Source organism: Penicillium paradoxum (assembly GCF_028828445.1).
Source record: "Penicillium paradoxum strain IBT 22861 chromosome Unknown utg000002l_segment0_segment0, whole genome shotgun sequence".
Lineage (NCBI taxonomy): Eukaryota > Fungi > Ascomycota > Eurotiomycetes > Eurotiales > Aspergillaceae > Penicillium > Penicillium paradoxum.
The window spans coordinates 5,494,517-5,519,212 of NW_026643180.1; the positions used below are offsets into that span (position 1 = coordinate 5,494,517).

The 24,696-nt window shown below is 50.8% G+C and overlaps 9 protein-coding genes across 9 annotated transcripts; 5 read left to right on the forward strand and 4 right to left on the reverse strand.

Moving 5' to 3' along the window:
* Window positions 1-776: 776 nt before the first annotated feature.
* Window positions 777-6,992, forward strand: N7457_001949 (MYB DNA-binding domain protein; the record flags this gene model as incomplete). Its single annotated transcript, XM_057172995.1, has 4 exons — window positions 777-1,214; window positions 1,264-1,484; window positions 1,544-4,883; window positions 4,989-6,992. 4 exons carry the CDS (start codon window positions 777-779, stop codon window positions 6,990-6,992), a joined length of 6,003 nt encoding a protein of 2,000 aa, XP_057036898.1.
* A 289-nt stretch (window positions 6,993-7,281) lies between these two features.
* N7457_001950 (cation diffusion facilitator family transporter) lies at window positions 7,282-8,847 on the reverse strand (the record flags this gene model as incomplete). The annotated part of the gene is made up of 4 exons (XM_057172996.1): window positions 7,282-7,682; window positions 7,738-8,567; window positions 8,622-8,672; window positions 8,720-8,847. The coding sequence occupies 4 exons, from the start codon at window positions 8,845-8,847 to the stop codon at window positions 7,282-7,284; spliced, it is 1,410 nt and encodes a 469-aa protein (XP_057036899.1).
* An 891-nt stretch (window positions 8,848-9,738) lies between these two features.
* Window positions 9,739-11,450, forward strand: N7457_001951 (cytochrome P450; the record flags this gene model as incomplete). The annotated part of the gene is made up of 4 exons (XM_057172997.1): window positions 9,739-9,957; window positions 10,012-10,645; window positions 10,699-11,021; window positions 11,076-11,450. The coding sequence occupies 4 exons, from the start codon at window positions 9,739-9,741 to the stop codon at window positions 11,448-11,450; spliced, it is 1,551 nt and encodes a 516-aa protein (XP_057036900.1).
* A 551-nt stretch (window positions 11,451-12,001) lies between these two features.
* N7457_001952 (putative C6 transcription factor) lies at window positions 12,002-14,275 on the forward strand (the record flags this gene model as incomplete). Its single annotated transcript, XM_057172998.1, has 4 exons — window positions 12,002-12,105; window positions 12,158-12,280; window positions 12,329-13,043; window positions 13,097-14,275. The coding sequence occupies 4 exons, from the start codon at window positions 12,002-12,004 to the stop codon at window positions 14,273-14,275; spliced, it is 2,121 nt and encodes a 706-aa protein (XP_057036901.1).
* Window positions 14,276-14,664: 389 nt separating this feature from the next.
* N7457_001953 (uncharacterized protein) lies at window positions 14,665-16,349 on the reverse strand (the record flags this gene model as incomplete). The annotated part of the gene is made up of 4 exons (XM_057172999.1): window positions 14,665-15,096; window positions 15,169-15,571; window positions 15,652-16,075; window positions 16,133-16,349. The coding sequence occupies 4 exons, from the start codon at window positions 16,347-16,349 to the stop codon at window positions 14,665-14,667; spliced, it is 1,476 nt and encodes a 491-aa protein (XP_057036902.1).
* A 495-nt stretch (window positions 16,350-16,844) lies between these two features.
* N7457_001954 (DUF1445 domain protein) lies at window positions 16,845-17,732 on the forward strand (the record flags this gene model as incomplete). Its single annotated transcript, XM_057173000.1, has 2 exons — window positions 16,845-17,537; window positions 17,589-17,732. The coding sequence occupies 2 exons, from the start codon at window positions 16,845-16,847 to the stop codon at window positions 17,730-17,732; spliced, it is 837 nt and encodes a 278-aa protein (XP_057036903.1).
* A 114-nt stretch (window positions 17,733-17,846) lies between these two features.
* N7457_001955 (glycoside hydrolase family 43 protein) lies at window positions 17,847-19,432 on the reverse strand (the record flags this gene model as incomplete). Its single annotated transcript, XM_057173001.1, has 2 exons — window positions 17,847-19,204; window positions 19,258-19,432. The coding sequence occupies 2 exons, from the start codon at window positions 19,430-19,432 to the stop codon at window positions 17,847-17,849; spliced, it is 1,533 nt and encodes a 510-aa protein (XP_057036904.1).
* Window positions 19,433-19,799: 367 nt separating this feature from the next.
* On the forward strand, window positions 19,800-21,520 carry N7457_001956 (putative hexose transporter; the record flags this gene model as incomplete). Its single annotated transcript, XM_057173002.1, has 4 exons — window positions 19,800-19,969; window positions 20,022-20,427; window positions 20,478-21,109; window positions 21,163-21,520. 4 exons carry the CDS (start codon window positions 19,800-19,802, stop codon window positions 21,518-21,520), a joined length of 1,566 nt encoding a protein of 521 aa, XP_057036905.1.
* Window positions 21,521-21,649: 129 nt separating this feature from the next.
* Window positions 21,650-23,296, reverse strand: N7457_001957 (amidohydrolase; the record flags this gene model as incomplete). Its single annotated transcript, XM_057173003.1, has 1 exon — window positions 21,650-23,296. The coding sequence occupies one exon, from the start codon at window positions 23,294-23,296 to the stop codon at window positions 21,650-21,652; it is 1,647 nt and encodes a 548-aa protein (XP_057036906.1).
* Between the last annotated feature and the right edge of the window lie 1,400 nt (window positions 23,297-24,696).

Here is a 24,696-nt window from a genome sequence, read left to right on the forward strand (position 1 = left end):
GGCTCAAGAATCCTGATTTCTGATTTCTGATTTCTATTCTGTAGGCAGAGAAAAAACTCATCCGATTTAATTGAAACAGATCTATAGTATCCGACCTCCATAGAGGTGTTATATATGCGCATCGTGTAGCTAAAGCCCAGGGAAGATAGAGTTTAGGGGCAGTAGCCCCATCTACTAGCCTTCAATCGGCTTAGTGCCAAACCCCCTTGAAGTCACAACTCATCTTCTCCAACTCGGCTCACGTTTGACGACACTCTCCCCCCTGATTCATAGTGTTCAGTGCACATGATCCGGCGCAAGGAGCTCGCATGATTTCTCCGATCTTCCAACGTGCCCGTGTTTCTTGTTTTCCACATCAAATCCAGTCACATCAACGTTATCGCGACGCGTGCGCGATAGTCTGCCAACTTGTGGTCTAGCTTGAATCTTACATTCGATCTGATTGATGCAATTCGTCGGATTTCATACTTAACAACAAAGAAAACGAAAAACAAAAACAAAAAAATAAAAAAAAACCAACGGACTTGTTATACAGCATTTGTTGGATCTTTGTGTTCTCCCCCGAAAGTGGAAAGCCACGCCTTACCCGATCGGGGACTCTTCAATTCTTCATATGGTCCGTGCATTGACTGTCACGTGCAAACTCTCCCGACTGTCGGTCTTCATCTGAGTATGTGATGGATTCTGCATTCCAACCGGCTTTAGTTTATTTGCACTATACTCGAACGTGCTGGAGCGCTAACCAGTCCATAGCTGCATGATAGCATGACGCGATAATGTCCTCCCGATTTCCCCCTTCGTCCGGGTTCAATTCCCGTGACCGTTCTCCGCAGCGATTTGGAGACCGTCGCCCCCCGGTCGGTCCCCGTGGCCCTGACGACGGCCCTGCACCATTTGGTAGAGATCCACCGCGTGGTCCTCGGGCTCTTGTCGACTCTCCTAGGGGTGGCCATTTCGGAGGCCGTGGCAGAGGTTATGGCCGTGGTGACTTTCGTGACCGTGACAGAGATCCACGAGATCGTGACCGAGACCGCGACTTTCGAGACAACCGCGATGGACCCCCATTTCGCCGAGATATGGACCGTGACTGGGTTCGCCGTGACCGCGATTTCGACCTTCGCGACAACCGGATTGGCTTTGGCCGAGGCCGCTCAAGGTCGCCGACGCGTGACTTTAGGGATATAAGGGAGCCTCCGACGCGAGACTTTGATCTAGTTCGGATGCGACGAAATTCGAGAGATAGTATCCTATCGGCGTCTTCAGGAGGCCCAGAAGGTCCACCACCAAATGGTGGTCATATACCTCGAGGGGCTATGCGAGGAGGGCGCGGCCGTGGAGATTGGGAAGGAGGTCGTGGTCGCGGTCGTCCACCATTTTTTGATGATCGTGACCTTTTCCGCCGCCGCAGTCGATCCCGAGAACCATGGCGTGGACGTGATCGACTCATGGATCGTGATAGAGATCGAGACTTGGATCGAGATCGGGTCCTAGATCGCGATCGACTGATGGACCGAGACCGTGACCGAGACCCTCCACGTCCCAGAGATCGAGACCGAGAACCAGACCGCGATTTGGACCGCCGAGATCGCTTTGATCGTCGTGAAGACTGGGACAACCGACGACCTGATCGAGAAGATCGTGATCGCCCGGTGGAATTCTGGAAACGAGACCGTCCCCCCAGCCGTGCAGATAGCCGCGCAGCCAGCGGCTCAACTACTTCCTCACACCCTCCTACAGCATCTGGACCTGGACCAATCCTAGCAGATCGCTTGTCTGACCATTCCCAAGTGGATTCAGGTCGAAAATCAGCAATCATTGCCAGCGCTGGCGCTCCAGAGACTACACAAGATACCGTACGGAGCGACTCCATTGCTGCTCGACCTGGTGTTGTTAGAACAGATGGTCTGCGACCTGATGTTATTCGACCAGATATTCCTCGACCGGAAATTCTTCGAGCAGATATTTCTCGACCGGATGTTCCTCGAGCAGAGATTTCTCGACCGGATGTACCTCGAACAGATATTTCTCGACCTGGTGCTACTCGCCCAGACGTCTCTCGACCTGGCGCTGCTAGATCGGATGCTGTTAAATCTGATGTAACTCGGCCTAGTGCTACTCGATTGGATGCCGTTAAGAATGCTGGTCCTATTCTTCGAAATTCACCTCCCCCAGCTGCTCCTCAAGTACCCGCATTTGGCTCTATGACCACGGGCATTGCCCCAGATTCACACCCAAATAAAGATACATACGACCAAGGTGCGGCCCCCGCTTCCACCTTGCCCACAGAGAAGGACAGCAATGAAGTCCCGCAACGAACATCAACCCAACCTCCGACGGGGCCCAAGGCAGAAAGAACAGAAAGAACAGAAACAACACAGCCGATCGAGCCTCGAAACCGCCCAGAAGGTACTCGAGAGACTAGCAAGCACCAAGCAGTGCCTCCTCGGCCTCCAAAACCATCTACTAATCTTCCCAATTCAACACCGCCAACCGCTCCCGCTGCCATGACTCGACCAGATCCGTTGTTGGGACCCAACGAACCATTTGGGCCTGGGATGTCGAATTCACTGACTTCTTCTCCTACTTTCGCGCGAATCCCACCTGCCCCACGCGCAGTATCCCGCGAGCCCTCTATGTCACCACGAATGCAACCATCTGGCATTCCAACTGGCCCTCGAGCACTGCAATGGCAGGCTCAGGCTCCCTCCCCGCGGGGCCGCAAGGGCAGCAAGCAATGGGTACGACCTGGTTATGGCCGAACACCTTCTATTCCCAATGCACCACCGAAACAAGAACTTGTCGATGATCGTGAAGGTGCTTCCCAGGCCAATGAGACCAAGCGGCAAGATGATCGGCCTCCATCTCCACCTGATATCGACGAACCTGAGAGCGGCGAGATTCTCCCCCATGAATCCGCCAAGGAACTGTCTCCTGTCTCTCCATCCATGAAGCTGCCATTCCGACGTAGTTCATCGGCGGTTGATATTCAAAAAGGAGACGTTGTCCAACTCCCTGAGCAGAATGAGGTTGACAAAACCACCTTGATACCAGACTTTGAAGGTTCCAGTGACGAGGAAGATGGCGAGAATGTTATCTTTACCAAGGAGTACCTCGATGAGAGAGAACGGATGTTTGAAAAGGATATGGAGTCGCTTCGAGCAGAACTGCCTCCATCTCCTCTTGAAGATCCCGAAATTGTCGGCCTTTTGCTCAAAATTCAACTACTTGGCATGGTGGCCAACGAAGAGAGGGTTCAACAACCAAGCGAAGGACTTGTCGAAGGCGCATCGGAACAACCGGTGAGCCCCGTGCCTGCAGTAGAGAAGGAAGTGTCAACAGATCACCCAAGCAGCGACCAAGTGGTTCCTCTTGCTCCTACACTGTCCGACTCCGAACCAGCGCCAGTTACAGATACTGTGATTCCACCCTTGGCCTCCAGTGATGAGGTTACTGTGCACCATCTTCCTTTCTTACAAACCGGCCCCCCAACACCTATCTCGGATATGAATGTATACCATCAGAACATTGCTACCCAAGATCGTCTCAGAGATACTTTCAGCGCGGAACTTTCCAAGATTCAAGGGGAAACTTTCAAGAAGAATGCAATCCTCCGGGACGAATATGTGTCTCACTACAAGCTTTGGCGAATGGCTATTTGGGAGCTCGATCGTATGAAGGACAAAAAGTTGGAGACCCCTGGACCGTCTTCTCCCCCGGGTTCTACAGGTCCAACTACTCCCGCACCTATGCCGGAAGGTCGTGAAGGCCGCCGATACAAGGGAAATAGTGAGCTTGATTTCCTCAATGCTTTAAAGGCCTCCGAAATCTCCGCTCAAGAAGAGATTGAACGCCGAAGGATCAAGATGGCCACTGCTCGGCCCGACTTGGGCCGTGAAGCTGTCATTCCGAACATGCTTGAACCGCGGGAGGTGAAGGCTTCCGTCTATAAAGACGTGAACAACACTATTGAGTGCACTCAAGCTTTCGATGTCTTTGGCTTCGCGCCACCTCCCAATGACTTCTCACCGGAGGAGCACACGATCTTTACGGATGCCTTTATGGCACACCCAAAACGATGGGGCAAAATTGCCGAGTCTTTACCTGGTCGAAATTTCCAACAGTGTATTGTCCACTATTATCTCACGAAGGAAGAGATCAAGTATAAGGCCAAGCTCAACAAACGCTGGAGTAAACGTGGAAAAGGTTCTCGAAAAGGCCCAAGACCGAAGTCCAATGCTCTCATCGCCGATTTAGGTGTGGTGAAACCTGACTTCGTTGGCGAGGACGAGCCACCTGCTGTCACTGATACTGGCCGCCCACGACGTGCAGCAGCGCCCACCTTCGGTGATTCTACCGAGGCAGAGGGTGTGCCAATTGGCCGCCGCGGTCAGCTTGGAAAAGATGGTGAACCGGTGGAAAGATCAACCACTCGACGCGGTGGAAGGGGTGGAGGTACTCGTGGTGGACGGCGCGTGAAGAACACCCAAGTTGAGCCGAAAGCACCGGTGGTGGTGCCACAAGGCAATCCGCCTCAAACAGCACCACAAGCACCTCATCCCGGAAGTGAAATGGAGATGGTTTCGGAGAACGTGTTGGAAGGATACGAGGCTCGGGAAAGAGAGCGCACTGAAAAAGAATCCTTGCCGCCAATGCCACGGGGCAGGGCCGGACGCGGGCGAGCCAAAGAAGGAGTCTATGTCTTTGAGTCCACTGAAGTTGAATCTCCTCTGGCAAGTAAACAGCCTGAGACCGGGTATGGATCTGCACAACCGACAAGTTACTGGTCTGTACCAGAGCAGCGTGATTTCCCAGCCTTGCTGGGCCATTATGGTCGTGATTTTGAGGGTATATCGGGCTGGATGAAGACTAAGACAACAGTAATGGTATGTATTAAGTCCTTTTATCTGATGTCTTTCGTCCGATGTCTTTTTTACGGTCCCATATTTCTGCTTTTTGTATTGTTTAACCAGCTAATATGTATGTTTCAGGTCAAAAATTTCTACCAACGCCGTCTCGACTCGGGGCAGAAAGATTTTGAGTTGATAGTTACAGATGCAGAGGAAAAGAAGGCGCGCGGTGAGCCGACAGGGCCGCTTCCTATCCCAAGTGTTGCTCCCAAACGGCGATATGAGGCGACTCCGTCCTCTATTATCCCTCGTCCGCTTGCTCCCCATGGTGACGGTATGGTTGAGGTTGAAGATATACGATATCCCTCCAAAGGCAAGCCTGTTGGCCTCTCACCACAACCAATGCCTCTACATGCGCGACCTTTGTCCGAGAAAGAGCGGAATGTCGGTCGTTACCAGCCACTCGCCCAAGCTTCAGCTGCTTCCCCAGTCCCTTCAACCGCGACTCTTATCGAAGAATCAACTCGGGCAATTCGCGCGCAACGAGGGCCATCCCACCGCATCCAGGGCCCACCCCTCGGTTACTTTACAGAAGATAGACGAGATTCTTCCGTATTGCCCCATTCGAGCACCCGTGGGCAAGAATTGCCAATGTCTTCACGTCACCCGAGCTCAATGCCATCTTTGGAGCCTCTGTCGGCACAGGCCTATATGACGGCACAGCAACCGTCGTCTCTCCCCTCATCCAGCCACTCGCGTCATCCCAGCCTGGTACAACCACCCAACTCTCCTACCCAGCAGCTTAGACCGGAGCATGACATGTCATCTGTGCACCGCGATCCATTCGCCCAACGCCCGTATTATCCCCTTGCAGGCCAACCTATTGGTATATCCCAGTCGCCTCGTCCTGGTTTGTCCCCGGTGAAGGATGCCCCTCATCCCAGTGCCACTCCTGCCCCTGATGCAACCCGTCAGATACCCGCCAAGCGGTCTAACATCATGAGTATTCTAAATGATGAACCAGAAGATCCTCAGCCACGCAAACGATTTGCCAGCGAGCAGGCTGCATCTGCATCTGCTGCGACCACAGGTATTACATCAAGGCCGGTATACCAGACAAGTGGATCCTCTCGCCATGAAGACACCGTTATATCAGGCATGTCGCATAAATCCTCTGGGTACGCTCAACCAAGCCAATATCAACCATCGTCATCTCGCAGCTACTCAGAGTATCCTGGATATGGATCCTCTCATGGTGGCAGCTCAGGCACATCGGCGAACAATGAGTGGATGGCACGGTTTGACCCACGCGCGCAACAAACTCCACCGCAGCCTCAAGCCCAATCACTGCCATCACAGCAACAGCGAACCAGTCGTCAGGGTTCCTATTCATCCTATGCGGCAACACCAAGCCAGTCTTCGATGCCTCCGACGAATCTTCCGGCGCCTTCCCCAGCCCCGACTCCCCCGCCAACAAATCCTACCCAGCGATCGGCTTATCCCAATGTTTTCTCCCAATCATCGTCAACCCAGCCGCCTGTGACGTCTGGATCCCGAGAAATGACATCGCAACCCGCATCCTATCGACCAGGTTCCCCTGGCCCGCGTTCCAGTATAACTTACGGTTCTCGACCAGATCCGCCAACACCAGCACAATCTTCTGCTAGCCTGTATGGTATGCACCCCCGCCAGTCCGCAACTCCAGCGTCGTACTCAGCCGCGCCGCCTACGCCAAATCCAATACAACAACACAGCTATCAGCAACACGTGCAGACAATGGTCAGTGGAACGCATCAGCCGCAATCCCACCGCTCAACACCTGTCAATTTGGCTGGTGCATCTTCGCAATATGGCCACAATACTCCTCCTCAGTCCCAGGCTGGTCGGTCAATGGCATCGCTGGCGAGCCTTGGGCGTTCATACACTCCTCCATCAGCTTTGCACCCTTCCATCAGTGGGGGTGCTATGGGTACCTATGCTTCCACTCAGCCATCCGTGCCGGGATCTATACCGCCACTTCATCAACGACCTCCCGGATCGCTGGGGGACACTGTCTCTGCGCCAACACATCATCGTGTATACAGCCATGGCTCGGCTCAAGGCGGACTGCCGGGGCCGTTACCACCGCCTTCACAACCTCGCTAGAGTCACCTACGATTGATTTGAATGAACTCATGCGGTGTCGGACCGTAATGGGATCGGTTGTACATTAACGTGGTCCATAGCTTTTTCTTTCTGTTGTTCAGCGTCCTGGTTACTTTACCAGCCACAATTTCCATTTGATTATGGCTCATATGTATAACTAGATGAATGATTTTATGTTCAAATCTTGATGTACTTTGATCCAAATATGTACAAGTTTGCGGTAACATGAGGTCCAAAAAGTAGACTCCATACCTAGATAGGTTGGCTTCATACCCTCGTAAGACGGGTCTCACCGGTCCATCTGGTTCATGTGGCTAGGCAAGTTCCACTCGTAGTAGTCCAAGTGTACAAATGCACGGTCGACAGTAGGCACACTCTCGAGGATGTACTGTAAGCTCTCACCAACGTCATGGCTATCCCGCAAACTAGTTCTTTCATCCACCACTAGATCTACCTCAACATTCAGCTTGTCACTCGCATAGTAGGCTTTCAAATCCTGGATCTTGTGAATCACTCGAGAGAACCGCATGGTCATGTACAGCAAAATGCTGTGATCGTCAGCAGAGGCCGCTGCACCCGTTAAACGCCGGATATATTCTGCAGCTGTCTGACCCCAGTTCCACATGATGTAGATAGAGAGGAACAGGCCACCTAGGGGATCCAAGTACCAGAGGTTTGCGAAAGTGCCCACTGCGATTATTGTCTGTTAGATCGTGTGCTAGTAGCAAACAAGAATGAGACTTACTCAGTGGAAAGATGATACTAAAAGTATTGAAAACGACGTCAGTCATAGCATCCTGGGCCAGTAGCTGAACACTCGGACTCGGAATCAACCGGCACCACATCCAGCAAAGCAGTTTCACCAACACTGTGCCACCCATTAGGGCGAGAGATGGGGTGGAGAGCTCAACAACCGTGCGGTCGTCTCCAGTCAGCTGTCTCATCGACGTTATAGCGACTTGGAAAAATGAAGTCACCATGATAACCGAGAAAATCAGGACACTGATGGGTTCTAACCGCCGCCGACTGATGGGATACCGATTGCGATCTTCTCGACGGATGATGATAGTGGTCACCCAGACGATCACGGTGCTGAGAAAGTCCAAAACTCCGTCAACCAGGCCGGCCAGCATAGACATGGAGCTAGTCATCGCCATGATAGCGATCTTCGATCCAAGAAGAGCCACGTTGGCAACGAAGTTAAGGCGAATCGCCACGTTGATAACGTGCTCCTCCTCAATTGGCGACATCCCACCATTCGATTCCAGATCGAGGAATGGGTCTGGTGGGCTGTCAACTGCCACAGGGGATTGGACCAATGGAGTTGTCTCGTCGGGGATTCGATAGAGATTATGCGGAGTGCGTTTGATCCTTCCGCTTTTGGGATGTGGTTCCAATGTCTCGGCTTCGTTCTCTTCTTGAGAGTTCAGCGAATTGCTCCATTTTCCTGCAGGGCCGTAGTGATTGCATTCGTTGTATTCCTCAATCAGATTATGAGGTAACGAAGAGTCCAGCAGTCGGTCAATATAGAGATATTGGGAAATTAATCCATTATTTCGTTCATGATATTTCCGGCTAGTTTGATGTCAGTTTATAAGGACATGTCATTGAGAGGCGCAACCAACTAACATAGCTTCGGGGAGATCCTTTAATGACTCAGGGGGCTTGTAATATCTTTGCCTGCGGTGATTAGATTCGGCACGATTGCGTCACGGGAATAGCAGTACCATTCATAACGAGGATTACTGCGTCCAATCAACAAAGATCCACGACGCAGGAAAAGACGCCGCTCAGAGGTTTCATCGTCGAGGTCGGGTGGAGCCAAGCTGGAGGTGCGAGAAGGCAAAAGGTTCATTAAGCGCTGGCCTCGGGTGGAGAGAATTTCGCGCTCTGGATCTAGGCTGGGACGCCGGGGTCGTAGAATGGGGGATTCAGGAGAGCAAAGTGGGAGAAAGGACGGAGAAGACATGGCTGAACATGAGGTTCATGAGACCTTGGTCAAGTCCATAAAAGTCCAATGTCTCGGGAGACGAGAGACGAGAAATGACGAGAGAAGAGAATTGCGACGCGTCGATGTGCTGGCCTGATCTGTGAGGTGTCTACGTGGATTCATGGTGAATTCACACTCGAGTCCTGTTGATATGTGTACGGAGTACAACATACATCCCACGTTGCTAGGTGTGCCTGTATATCCAGACCAACTGCAGACCTCCAGCCTCCTGAAGCGTTCTCCGTGTACTCCGTACGGAGTACTGTATTCGCGCATTTGCAACGACACTAAGCTTGGCGAGCTTGCGAGCATGAGTCTAGGACAATCCCAAGTGAATAGCGCGGCTGAGTCTGAACTTCACTTCCTGTAGCCTCATGTTCAGATTCTTGATGACACGGACGTCACGAACAGATCAACAGATCAATCAACACTCGACAATGTCCAAGACGGTCGCGGGAATGGCGGCTCGTCGTTCCGCCGGCCGTTGCCCAAGCGCGGGCGTGCGGAATGTTGATTCCGCAAGTTGGGGAAGCTGTTCCTCCCCGCGGATTGGCGACGAAGCACTGCAAAGGACCGGGTTCTGCTGATTCACGGACCTCTCACTGGCCAATGCAGGATGTCGCCCCGAATTTTGCAGCCGGGCATACCCATGTGTGTCTACACATTCCGGAAATATGCCGTAGTTGATACGGGCCCGGCAGCTATAAGAGTTGCATGCTCCCAGGAATGGAGGGTTGTGTGTCAAGTCCCCTCGCCATGACAGTCCAAACACTTGCAATCGCCGTCATTGCGGTGATCTATCTCATTATCCGTTACTTCAACCGAACGGATATCCCTAAAATCAAGGGCCTCCCCGAGATACCCGGTGTCCCCATCTTTGGCAACTTACTACAACTGGGAGACCAGCATGCGACAGTCGCTGGAAAATGGGCCAAGAAATTCGGCCCCGTGTTTCAAGTCCGCATGGGAAACAAGGTAGGCGCCTCGCACGTGCCTATACTGATCTGATGCAGCTGACACGTATGCTAGCGAATCGTCTTTGCCAACAGCTTCGACTCCGTTCGTCAACTATGGATTAAGGATTCGTCGGCCTTGATCTCCCGCCCAACATTCCACACCTTCCATAGCGTCGTCTCCAGCTCCCAAGGCTTCACGATTGGCACCTCCCCTTGGGATGAGTCCTGCAAGCAACGTCGCAAGGCCGCGGCCACCGCCCTTAACCGACCGGCAGTGCAATCGTACATGCCCATCATCGATCTCGAATCCAACTCCAGCATCAAGGAACTCTATCGGGATAGCCAGAACGGTAAACTGGACGTGAATCCCACGGCATACTTCCAAAAATTCGCGCTCAACACCAGTCTGACTCTCAACTATGGTTTCCGTATCGAGGGCAACGTGGATGATACACTGCTGCACGAGATTGTGGACGTAGAGCGTGGAGTGTCAAACTTCCGCAGCACTTCCAACAACTGGCAGGATTACATTCCTCTGTTGCGCATCTTCCCCAAAATGAACAACGAGGCCGAAGACTTCCGCGGTCGCCGCGATAAATATTTGACCTACCTGCTCGACATGCTCAAAGATCAGATCGCAAAGGGAACCGATAAGCCTTGTATTACTGGAAATATCTTGAAAGATCCCGAGGCCAAGCTGAATGACGGTAAGTCGCAATTGCCCGGTAGTTGCTCAGGTGATTACTGATTCATTCCCTAGCCGAGGTAAAATCGATTTGTTTGACCATGGTGTCCGCTGGTCTTGACACTGTTCCGGGTAACTTGATCATGGGAATCGCCTATCTAGCCTCTGAAGATGGCCAGAGGATTCAGCAGAAGGCCTATGATGCAATCATGGAGGTCTATCCGAACGGTGATGCTTGGGAGAGATGCTTGGTGGAAGAAAAGGTCCCTTATGTAACTGCACTGGTCAAGGAGATCTTGCGGTTCTGGACAGTCATTCCAATCTGTCTGCCACGCGAAAGCACCAAGGATATCGAGTGGAATGGAGCTACAATCCCCGCTGGTACTACTTTCTTCATGGTATGTGCTATTGCCCCCTTCCGATTTGATCAGGACTTTGCTAATGACCATTAGAATGCCTGGGCTGCCGATTATGACGAAGATCACTTCAAGGACGCTGATAAGTTCATTCCCGAGCGTTATATGGGACTCAATGAGGGCTCGGGCACTCCACACTACGGATATGGAGCAGGATCCCGCATGTGTGCAGGCTCACACCTCGCTAATCGCGAACTGTTCACGGCTTTTATTCGTCTCATCACTGCTTTCCGCATGCACACAGCCAAGGAAGCTTCCGACCGGCCAATTCTAAACGCAATTGATTGCAATGCGATTGCCACTGCGCTGACCACCGAACCCAAGCCATTCAAGGTTGGATTTAGCGCACGCGATCCCAAGAAGCTTGAGCAATGGATTGCCGAGAGCGATGAACGTACAAAGTATCTATGAAACGGTTTGGAAATCGTGGATATTGACTTATGACATGACCCCCCATTCACCATTTTTGTATACGTATATATTTACCCCATAGTCCTGAGACAATCAAGAGGCATGCATACATGTATTGATGTACCGACTTCAGCCTCCTGGCAGTATTTAGATTCCTAGAGGCACGAGATACCATCAAGCAAGACCCGTAAGACCAAGTAAATTGGCAAAAATAGCTGTTCGATCGTCGGCCGGACATCCCGTGAGCATCTCCCTGGTCTTAGCGCTCGGCTACACGGGGGCGAATGAAGAAACCTGGCTAGACCATTTGTTCCCATTGTATTTATTGGTCCCAATACCCCATACGTTTGCCAATCATTGCAGATGCTGATCTCATTTCTGAAATCGACTCCCGGATTCTTCGTTCCAGTCGCCGGGTCTCGTTGAGGCCCGAGGGACGGAATCCCCCGCTATTTGTCGCCTCGCTTTTCTTCCTCTTCACACCCCTGTTCCCCTGACACACGAATACCTCCAATGCCACCGTATCGTACTCAATCGAATACATTGTGAGGATGAATGCCCTGCAGATGTATACTGCCCCCGTGGATGGGGATAGGCCTGTGGATGCGAATGATGATCGCCCGAAGAAACGCCGCAAATACATCGCCAAAGCTTGGTCAGTTTGGAACTTTCATTCCCCACGATCGCAAGCTAATATTACCGAGAAGCAATGAATGTAAGCGTCGCAAGATCAAATGTAATGGCCAATCACCCTGTCAGCGCTGCGGACGCCAGCATATAGAATGCGTTTACGTTGAGAACACACATCGCGACAGTCACGGTGAACAGGAGTATGTGCATTGAAGCTCGCTGAGATCGCGACTAATTTTACCTCTCAGAAATTTCGAGCGACTATTTGACCAGATGAGGGCTATGCAGGATCAGATCACCCTGCTGTCTGCTAGTGTCCGGTCAATAGCCCGCAGTGAATACCATTCTCCCGTCGGGATTTCCACCGCAGGCACCTATGGATTGATATCCACCCAACGGTCACTAAGGCGCGCGTCAACAGCAAAGGAGGCGCCATTCCAAGGCCCAACCACGTCCGCCTTCAGTTTTGACCTCGCTAAATCAAGCTTGCAGGAACGTGGGATTGTGGAACGGGTGGAAACTGGCGACGAGGGTGATATGACCCGAGAGCCTTCACCGTTGGCATCGCCATCGGCACCAATGGTGGAACCTGAAATGCGCCGGACGGTTGATCCACTATGGTCTCTTTCCAAAACAGAGGCGCTCCGCCTTTGCCGTGTCTATGAGGAGGAAATGGGAATTATGTACCCGATCCTGGAACTTCCAGAGCTCTTGGAGCACGTACACCTACTCTACGGCCCCACGGATCGCGTGGTTGGACCCTTTGTTCAGCACGATGGGCATAACGGACTTGCCCATGAAGATGTCTTCATTCTGCGTATTGTATTTGCGTGTGCGTTGACCGCAGAGGCCAGTGGTCGTAGTGAACAAGCCATCGCACTCTTCGACAGTGTGCGGGAGGTCCAGGACAATTGCGTCTGGGGTCCGCCGGAAATTCAAAACATCATATTTTTGACTCTCGTGGTTGGTCATCCCCAATCAATCATGAATCGTCAGGATGCTAATTCCATCCATAGTCGATTTTCTATTTTCAAACGGACGAGGAAACTTTGGCATGGCGCACCGTTGGTATTGTTGAGCGCATGTGTCTCGAGAAGGGTCTTCACCGACGAGAATCTTTGAATCAGCCAACCATCATCGCAGCAGGGAAGGATCGCGTCCTTCGACTTTTCTGGTGTATCTATATTCTGGACATGCGCTGGAGCTTTGGAACTGGAATGCCATTTGCCCTGGAAGATACCGATATCGACCCTTGGCTGCCAGAACCTGCCGAAAAGACCCCCTACCTGCGAGTGATGATCCGGTATAGCCGAATAGCGGGAAAAGTGTGGAAATTCATCTCAGCGTTCAATAATACGAACGAAATTAAGAAGGAAGAGATGAACTATCTGGACTGGCAAGTGCTGCGTTGGGTGCATGCCATTCCCGACTCGTTGCGACTCGATCATCCGACTGCCACAGAGTGTGAGCCAGCGACGGATGGCCCACGAAGCCTGCGCAGACTGCGTGCTCTTCTCTACCTCCGTGCTAATCAACTACGTATGCTCATTCATCGACCTGTCCTCCACACTTCGGCACATGTTACGCGGTATCCCGGCGAGTCCGAGACCGTGGTGGAGATTGCTAAAGATACAATTCGTTTCATTACCAACCTGAACGATACATCAGACATCTATCAGTTACAACAAGTTGCATTCAATTGGTTCCTCGTTTCGGCCCTTGCAGCTCTATTCCTTGCAGTGGCGCAGGCTCCTTCGCAATTCAGTGGATCATGCAAAGAAGAATTCTACCGGGCACTGCAGCTTGTCAAAGGGTTTTCGGCCCAGTCATACATCTCTCGGCGATTGTGGAAATCTATTCGAACCCTCCGTAAACTTGGTCCTCAACTGGGCCTGGGCATTCAGAAAAAGCGTGTGAATGATCAAGCCGGAGAGGAGGGTGACCAGCCAAATGACAATGATACTCCTGCCTTGGCCCAGACCGCAAGCAACCAAAGTCAAACACCACAGGATGGCGAACAGATGACCCAGGAATTAATGGAGTGGTTTGAAGCAGTGGGCAATCTAGAAGATCAAATCATGGGAGTAGGGACGGGTCCAGTGGCGGATGGAGGTCCTTACCAGCAGTTGCCCAACGGATACTTCACGTTTGATTATGGGGAACAATTGTCAAGCGTAATGAGGGATTTCTTTTAGTTCTGTACAAAATACATTGAGGTGTCAGCATACGTGTGCAGTTTATTCAGTACGAAAACATAGAAGAGACTGACCACAGGTTAGCAAACGTTGAGAACGACAAAATTGCTCGATGTGGGAGATTGACAGCTACTATTTAATGCAGCAGGCTCCTCTTATTTCGCAAGTTAGTGTAAGTAGTATGTGGTCTAATACTCGTCTCACAAAAGGTGTTCAAAGAAATACTGGCTGGTACTAGCTATTAGGCCAAGAGAACTATAATATCATCGGCTATATACATCACAATCAGACAGACCGAGGGTAGCTAAACACGGGGATAGCGCGTTATGCGGCAGTGAGTGTTTCCCTTCCCAAATGAAGGGGCATCTCGACACCCCAAATATAGACACCTAGTAAATATATTTGAAGTCCAGTGCTCCATCACCGGTTTGAACCCGTCGAGTCTCTTCCTTCTCACCATTAAGAATTTGGTCCTTCATTTTATTCTCCCGCCGCAAGTAATAGGCAAACCCAGTCACCGTGAATTGTGCTAATACGAGGGATCCCAAGGAGAAGGCGTTGCCAAGTACGTATGGCTTGGTGCGATACACTTGGCCCGCCACAATACCGGCACAGTTGCCCATTGTCTGTTGGAGACCAATCTCTAGGGCACGGCGATATTGCGGGGCAGTGTTCACATTCAGCCAAGCAACGTTAAGACTGACAGATGTATAGGTAGTAACACCGATCAGGAAAGTGGCGAAGTATTGAACAGCGGTGTTCCCAACAGCGAGGAGAAGAATATAACCGACAAAGCCGAAGATATTCGCGGCGAAAATGGCCTGCGAAAAGGCGTTAGGAGGGGCATGGTGGAATTAGGGATTGCAAGGTAGAATGCAGTGGGAACTACGTACCAATGCAAAGCTCGACTTTCGGTCGGACCAGACTGCAACCGCAATAGCAACTATAGCAGCCCAGACATAGACTGGAACGGTCAAGACATTACTCATGAGGGAGCTGTAGCCCATGCCGCCGAGAATAGTGGGTAAGAAAGTGCTGAATCCGTACAGGAGAATATCCTGACAGAACTGGATGACGCCGCTGAAATACAGTTTCGGATCTCTCAGGGCAATGCGCATTTCTTCCCAGCTAAATTCCTCGCTTCCCATATACTTGCGACGCTGCTCGTTGCGCACCCGCATCATCCATTTCTCTTCCTCAGTGAGGAAGTAGGACTCAGCCGGGTTGTTTGGTAGACCGAACCAGATCAGAAAAGCGCAGAAGATACTGAAGAGACCTTCAATGATATATACCCATCTAGACAATCATCAGTCAGAAAGGGAGTCTTGGACCATTCTAAACAGAAGGTAAGAAAGCAAAAATAAGGCAAAACATACCTCCATCCCGCTTTGCCTGCAACGCCGTCCATGTGCAGTAAGCCGTAGGCTAAGAGGCCACCCACGGCTCCTGCGATGGCAGCACAGCTCATTAGATAGGATACACGCTTTGCTTGCTCCTCCCGACGGTAGACCATGGTCAGGTAGAGATTGAGGCATGGGAACAGCCCGGCTTCGCAAGCACCCAAAATGAGCCGAGTCGCATAGAGAGCGCCTACTGACTCGATGAATCCGGTAAAGACAGTTGTCAGAGACCACACGATACAGAGCCCCGTCAGAATGTTGCGAGGAGTCAACTTCTTCATCGAGACCGCCCATGGGGCCTCGAATATAACGTATGTTACATAGAAGATGGACACCGCGGTCGCAAACTGGCTTGGGGAAGCACCGATGTCTTCGGGCATATTGGCCACCTTGACATTTCCTGGGGAGTTGGTAAGCTTGATGCCTCTGCTTTTGCTCGTGACTCAACACAGCCTACCAATGTTTGATCTGTCCAGGAAGCAAGTGAGGTAAGTCAGCGTGATGACAGGGACAAAGGCGAGATCCAGCTTGGCGAGCAGCTTCTTCTCCTTCTTTGGATCAAGTACCACATCCAAGTTCTCGCCGATGACGGCCTCGCTGGCAATTTCGGCACCCTCCTTTTGCAGGGAGTCCTTCAGCTCCAAGGGCTCATCGTGAACGGTGTCGTGTGACATAGTAGACTCTAGCAGTTGACAACTCTCAGTCGACAGGGGAGGAATAGGGTGGTATTTGAGCTGAGGAATGTCACATTAAACGATGTAATGGATCGTCAATGGGCTCCTATCTTCGGCTATACCATGCCTGTGGATGGGCAGTGGGTCATCGGGCCGATGAAGCCCTGATAAGACGCGACAGGAAACCAAATTGGGGGCCAAGAAAGAGGGTGATTAGGGCCATTTTTGCCACTTAGGAGAGACCAAACCGATTGGACCACCGATCCTAACCGCAACAGGCAAGTCAACAAGGATCATTCAGGATGGAGGAGCAATTTGGGTCGTCAACGTGGGGAAAACGTGGGAATGCCCCAACCTTTTCCCCAGGATGTCGGGATGTGGATTCCGATATCTTTGTTCTGCCGAGGCTATCTGCTGCGTAATGAGGCGATATGGTCCAATATTAAATGCTTATCCGTTTGACTTGGCTCGGATTCCTTTGAGGAGCTTCCAAAAATGGGGAGTATCGCGACTGCATCGCAGGAGGCACGTCTGCTCTGTCGCCAGAACACACTCACCAACACCGCAGGGGTGGCGCCAGGATATTTACAAGCCAATCTGCTGGTGCTTCCTGTTCAATATGCGGCTGATTTCCACGATTTATGTTTGCGCAATCCAGTGCCATGTCCACTGTTGGGAATGACCGCAGTTCCCGGTAGCCCAAGTGCCATTCGCCCGGCCGAGTGTATTCAGTCGGAGGATTTCGATATTCGCACGGATTTTCCCAAGTATCGAGTATATTCAAAAGGGAAATATATTGAGAGCCGTCGGGACCTGCTGGATGTGTGGACCAAGGATCATGTTGGCTTTCTGATTGGGTGTTCGTTCTCATTCGAGGATGCCCTCACGGCAGCTGGTCTGCCACCGCGTCACCAGAAGACTGGCACGATAGTTGCCATGTACCGATCGACCATTCCCTTATTACCCGCCGGGATATTCACCGGGGGAAGTTGCATTGTATCAATGCGACCGTATCGCCCGGAACAGATCGAGAAAGTCCGGGAGATCACACGCGCCTATCTATCAACACATGGAGAACCCGTCGCCTGGGGATGGGAGGGCGCAAAGCAACTGGGGATTCTGGATGTCGCAAAGCCTGACTTTGGCGAGCCACAGCAATTTGAGGAGGGTGAAGTGCCGGTCTTCTGGGTCAGTTCTACACTAACCCTTGGTGATGCCTTGTGTCTGACTTCCTTCTAGGCGTGTGGAGTAACACCACAGATAGCTGTGGAGGCAGCAAGAGATAGAATCGACGGTCTGGTCTTTTCCCATGAGCCAGGCCATATGCTGGTGACAGATTGGACAGCAGGTGATTTGCAGAAACTCAAGCCTGGAAGCATCTAGAAGATCAATACCCCCGATGGACCAAGCAGGAAAAGTATACATAATATATGCTCGAAGATGTTAACTGCGTGCTTCATTGCAAATCCCAATGTTGACCCTATCGGTAATGCTGCGCTATACAATATCAACTTGAAAGCTTCCAAATTTCACTGCGACATCGTTCCCAATCGCGAAAACCCCAACAACTGGACCAGTGAAGTCGTAATCCGTGAGAATTGCAGTGTCAAGGGTCGATAACTCGTGCCAGTCTTGTCCATTTGCTTGGAAGAAGAACTGCAGAGCTGTTTCGGTGTAACTGATTTTGAAAGACAGAGAATCTTGGACTTCAACAATTTCGCTGGTGCTGCTCGAAAAGCGTTTTGCTTGATTCAGTCCCCTGAGAATGACCTGCTTCATCTGGGTGTCGTATCCAATGGTCACAAAACGGTGTTCATCTTTATACAGAGCCAAGCCTGCATGCACCGACGTAGAACTCTGCGGTTTGTACAGAGTCACTATCGCGGCGCCTTCAAGTCTTCGTACTCGCTGGCCGACAAAAGAAGTGGACTCATCTGGGCTGGTCATGTCCGCGACGTCGGCTTGTACCGTGATCAGGCCGTCTTGTATACGGTACCGATCTAGTTTGACATCTCTCAAATAGACCCAGGAGGCAGTAGCGAGGGGCTCTTGATGCTGGAGGTTGTCTGCCCCCAAATCCCCATCGGCAATAACGGGCTCAATCTTCGGCCACCCGTTAGAAGGCCAATCAACTGCTGTCAAAAACGTCTCTCGTCCCATGATACATCTCCCATCCTTGCTGCGAATCCCAATCATGACGACCCACCATTGATCATGTTGGTCTTGAAACAGATCGCCGTGACCGGTATTTTGGACATATTGCTCAGTTCCGCTGGCCGTATACAGCGGATTCATCTCATAGGCCTCGTATGGACCCCATATTGACTTTGATCGCGCCATACTCAACATGTGGTATCGAAATGTGCCCCCCTCAGCACATAACAGATAATACCAACCATCCTTCTTGTATACATGTGGACCTTCTGTGTATCCTTTCTCCCAACCCTCCCAGATCAGCGCAGGCTCCGTGATCTTGGTCCCAGTTTCAATATCGATCTCGAAATTGTAAATGTGGAACTCAGGTCCCGTCTTGCACAGCTGGACGTAGACCCGATCATCGTCAAAGAGCAGAGATGGGTCGATTCCGGGAAATTCAAAGATGATCGGATCCGACCAATTTCCCGAGCGGATGTCTGTCGTGTGAATGATGAACTGTTCATTTCGCTCATCGCCCAGTTCATTAGACGGGCCATGAATGACATTGGTGCATATGATGTAAGTAATCCCATTGTGGTGTCGGATCGTGGGCGCGTATAAGCCGCCTGTTCCCACCATGGTTGTGCCATCGTCCCACGGTGCGAGAAAGGTAGTCGCTCGAGCCAGTGACAGTTGTCCTGGTTTGTTAATGGCATTTCCTAGAATGTATTAACGTCCCAACTTATAAGTAAGGGGATACTTCGGGTCATACCAATGTGCTTCCATGCAATCAAATCATCTGACATGTAAATGGGCAACCCGGGATACAGATGGAAGCTTGAATTCACTAAAAAGAATGTGTCATCGATCAAGCAGATCGAAGGATCGGGTGCAAACCCTGGGATGATTGGATTATGATGAGCAGCTGCCATGGGGGAGTGGAACATGTGTGCTGTGGTGAATGACTGGAGAAGGTAGGATGGCGAGGTCATCTCATCATCACGACTGCATTTATGTGGCGCCTATTTAGCCGGTTGAGACACGGTGTGGCATCCGACAACATCCCTGGGATATAACCCTCACCCCCGCATTCAATCTCATTAGGCTGAAAGGAGTGAATCAAGAGCTTTGTACCGGGCTACAAGTCGGTTTCTTCGTATTTTCACCAAAGAAAAAAGACTCTCATTGGACCGGCTATATCAAGTCAAGCTTCCACCGTGAGTGCATGGCAATATACATCCAGCATCTCGGGCCATATATCTCCCTCAGTGTCTCGCGAATTGCCACTAATTCTCTGAACTAGGCCAATCCAACATGGGAGAAGCGTACGAGACAGTCAAACCCCCCAAGGGGCATTTCTACCTAGCAGGGCGACTATTTCCACGGGTGAAATGGTGGAAACTACCCAACATGCGAATCCTGTACTTTTATATTTTAGTACTGATCGCAACGAATACAGCCAATGGATTCGACAATTCCATGATGTAAGCCCTGCTTCATCTCTTCCATTCTTCTGCCTCTTACCGTCTTGGCTAGGAACGGCCTCCAGGCATTGTCCTACTGGCAGGACTACTTCCACCACCCTAAAGGGCCAACACTGGGTCTGTTCAACTGTGTTATGAGCGTGGGTGCGCTGGCTGGCTTGTTAATCTTGCCCTACATGCTGGATCGTCTTGGCCGTAAGATATGCCTGGTCTTTGGCTCTTTCTTCATGTTGCTCGGTGTGGCCTTACAATCAGGCTCCATCAACTTCTCTATGTTCGTCGGCGCTCGATTCATTCTCGGATTTGGCGATATTATTGTGATTTGTACTGCTCCGCTCCTTATCACCGAGATTGCACCCGCACAAGACCGGGCAATCCTGGTCACCATTGCAGGCGCCACATATCATTCTGGAGCCTTTATCGCGGCATGGACTACATACGGAACACTGAAGATCAAGGTATGGATTGATGTTGGAGATCTAAGGGATTCCCAATAACGATTTGACAGAGTGAATGGTCATGGAGAGCTCCAAGCTTAATCCAAGGGTTGTTCACATTGATGATGCTGGCAGTTGTGTGGTGGATACCGGAGAGTCCGCGGTATTATATCTCCAAAGACAAACCAGAGAAAGCGCTGCATATATTGGCCCATTACCATGCCGAAGGGGACGAGACCGATGAGATTGTACGGCTCGAGTTCACGGAAATCAACACGGCGATCACGATGGAGAAGAATGCTGACCATTCCGGCTCTTACGTCGATTTTTTGCGAACTCCAGGAAACCGCAGGCGACTGCTCATTATTATAACCTTTGGGCTGTTTGCCCAATGGTCTGGCAACGGGTTGGTGTCATACTATTTGAACATGATCATGGATAGCATTGGGATCAAGGACCCGAACCAGCAATTGTTAATTAATGGGGCTTTGACTTCTTTCAATCTCGCCACCAACCTTTTCTTCAGTTTCTTTGTGGACAAATGGGGGCGTCGTCCAATTATGATCACCAGCTCCGCTGGCATGCTAGTTGCCTTTATAGCATGGACAGTCCTATCGGCGAGGTATGATCAGCATGAAAGCTCAGCCCTTGGGTCCGGAGTACTGGGGATGATTTTTATATATTATTTCTTCTACAACCTGAAGTGCGTTGAGTATACTATCCCAGTGAGCCATGGCTGTCGCTGACACGCTTAAGGTCGGGTTTGATTGCGAGTTATACCACGGAGATTCTTCCATATTCAATGCGCGCCAAGGGATACACAATCATGGAGTTTGCCATGTATATCGCGCTATTTTTCAACCAGTATGTGAATCCGATCGCGCTTGAGAATATTCACTGGCGCTATTACATTTTCTACTGCTGTTTCTTGGCGGCGGAGATTGTGGTCATCTGGTTGTTTTACGTTGAGACACGTTACATGCCCCTGGAGGAGATAACTAAAATTTTCGACGGGGATGACATTGCAACAGCTACAAATTTGGAGTTGGAGAAGATCGGAGAGAATAGCAAAGGTATGAGCACAGGAATTGAAATTGAGGAGACTGGTGTTTGAATCGATCGAATGTCTGAAGATCGCTCATGGATGAAAACTAGGCTGGTGATATGACAGCATACTTCAATTGTATCGAGGATCTCGTTTGTGTTTGTTCAGTATAGCAGTCGCTTACGTGCTATGCTCATCTCATCCTTTCAGACAAGGGTCCTCCTTATATGACGGCTCACGTATCTCTTCGTCGAATACCTTTTTCCCTTTATACCATGTTTGACATACACGGGCTTCTAAAAGAGCCTCCGGGGCCCATTCCATGTCCAAGACGACGAAATTAGCTTGAAGCCCCGGTAGTAGTCTCCCGGTCCATGAATCAGCAAAGGACGCGTAGGCAGCCCCTGCAGTGGCTGCTGAGACTGCCGTTGCAAGGGAAACAGCAAATTTGGGGTTGATGGTATCTGTCAAGGTGGGATCCAGGGCCGACCGTCGAGTTGTGGCAATGTAAAGATTGGGCAATGCAAGATGTTCTGCAGTGGGGGCATCGGTCCCAAATGCCAGATGAGCACCACCATCCACAAATTCTTGGTAGGCAAAGGCCCGTTCGCACCGGCGTGCTCCCAGTATCTCTGGCCATGCACCAAAAGTTGCTGGATCGAGGTGTACTGGTTGAACGGAGGCTACTATTCCAAGTTCACCAAGCCTTTTAGCGTCCTCAGGTGCTGTGATCTCTAAGTGCTCAATGCGATGACGACAGCTTGGCAAGTTGTGGACTTCGGATAAGCAGTCAATAGCCAACTGCACGGTTCGATCTCCGATTGCATGAATAGCACATTGTAGTCCAGCATCTGTAGCACGGCGAATAGCTGCCCTAAGGGCATTGCCCGGCCAGATAGGGTCCACAATGTTGGTCAGTCCACCATACGGTTGGTGTAGTCCTGCGGTGCAGCCGTCCACTGTCCCATCGCAGAGGAGCTTGATGCCATTGATGCAAAAGTCCGGAGAGATGGTGCGATTGAAATCTCGATGAAGAGCCACCGCACGGTCAATATGATCCACAATGTCACGATCGCATTCTGAGTAAGGAACCAACCAGTGTGCTGCCACATGCATTGGAAGCCCACCCTGCTGATTCCGATAGATATTCAACGCTGTCCATTCAGCTTCACCCATAGCCATGTCTACAAGGCCGGTATATCCAGCTCGTCGATGGGCCCCCAGTGCAGCATCGATAGCGGTCAACTTCTTTTCCAATGATGCGGCACGGTCTAGAAATGGCCAAACGATGTTGAACTGCACAGCTTCCTCGAGCAATCCAGATGGAGAGCCGTTACTGCAACGACAAATTCTTCCCCCTGGAGGGTCAGGCATAGAATCAACCTTGAGCTCTGAAAGAGCTGCACTATTGCACCACGTAGAGTGAAGGTCCAATGCCTCGATATAGATAGGTCGGGGGTCTAGGTCGTCCAAGTCGGTTGCCAGAGCGTCACCGTTCGTCACCGATTGAATCCAGCCTCGGCATAAGATGCGTGGCTCAGATGGATGGGTGATTGCATAGGAGGTAATTGCTTGTCGGATAGCTAAGAGGGACTTGCAAGGTAGAAGGTCGACCTTCTGTAGTGACAGACCGAAGTTGAGGATATGTACGTGACCATCAATAAAACCCGGGAGCACTACGCGATTCTTCAAGTCCACTCTTGAGACCGTTTCTTGGATCTGTGATACTGCTTTATCCTTTTCCCAGCCAACATGCACGATATGCTCTCCTCTCACCACCATAGTTGAAACAAACCCATCCGTCTCAGGGGAGAAGATGCGACCATTGGTAAATATTGTGGCCATTTTGGAAGACGCACGGGAAGAATTAGGTAGTTGAAACATCAGATGGCGACCGTGAAGATTGGATTGTTGCTGTAGGGGTGATGTGTCGGAGATGCAGAGACGAGACAACGCGCGGTGACGGCAGTGGCTGGCTTCATTGCCATGTAGTACCTCCAAAAAATGGTGAAACAGCGATTGGCAGGACTGTGCGGAATATGAAGTTGAAGACTTCCTCTCACGTTTTCTTAATACTGCGTCGTAAGTCACTCTCTTTCCCTTGTTCATTGTTCATTGGCAATTCTGCTTTGACTATGGGCAACGCCAACAGACTCGGATACCATTGTTTCTCTACGCACAGTACGTGATATATCTATGATATATCTATGATATATCTACGGTATACCTGGGTATTTCCACTTGTGTTTTCATCGGGACTGAGTCAACCCCTGTTGTGAGACGCTGGTCACCACTCACTTCATAGTGCGGGACAAGAGACTGAGACGTAGAGCCAACCAAAGCCGTCGCTCTTCAGCCCACTCCGGAAAATCGAAAACAGACAACAATTCCGGGCTAACTGCACACGATCTTGTTCTTTTCTTATGCGTGGAATGTGGAAAGTATTATATAGAGACGTACTTGCCACTGTCAGTTGATCGGCTCCATCCGTTTGTCGTCAAGTACTCGTGCCCGGCCTTTGTCACAGGAGTATCATTCCACCCCGAATGATATTCAAGGTATCTTGGTCAACCCGGTTCTGGGGTAGACATGGCCGAGTGTCAATTTGAATATAGATGTGCCTACTTGAAGTACTGGTTGAGATGTCTGATATTTCAGACAGAGTGCTGTGTAACAGACTGCGTCCTTTGACAGACTGACTCTTTCGTTTACTAGTTTGAATCGGCGAGGTCCATAAAGTCCCAGCTTTTTCTGGCTCTGAGAGTCATAGTTTCTCTTCCTCCTCTCTCCCGAAATCTCCTTTTCTCAGTAGCCTCAACAGTACTGGATCACACTGGGCCCCATGGAGGGCCATTTCTGGATTCGTGAGCTGGAGAAATGCTTTATGACGCAGTGCCTAGGTGCGTTCTTCAGCTATCTTCATCCATTGAAAAAAAGCATCATTCCTCATTCGAAAGAGTGGCCTATGTCAATTACTTCCGACCGGGTTACGCGAGGATCCCCAGTCTGTGCCAAGCGTGTCGAGATGGGAATGCAAGTTGGGAAGATCCTTATTGACTTGCTGCCAATTCCGCATTCTATTGACGTGTAATCGCAAACTTGCCCCGGCACTTGGACAGCTGCATATTGCGAGATGTGATATCCATGGTCTTTTCCCAGGGAGAAGGATGTTTGATGGTCACGAGGAGCTCTGGACACCAACCTGCCTGTCTGACATGAAGGGGCCGATTGAGCTACCTGCCTAG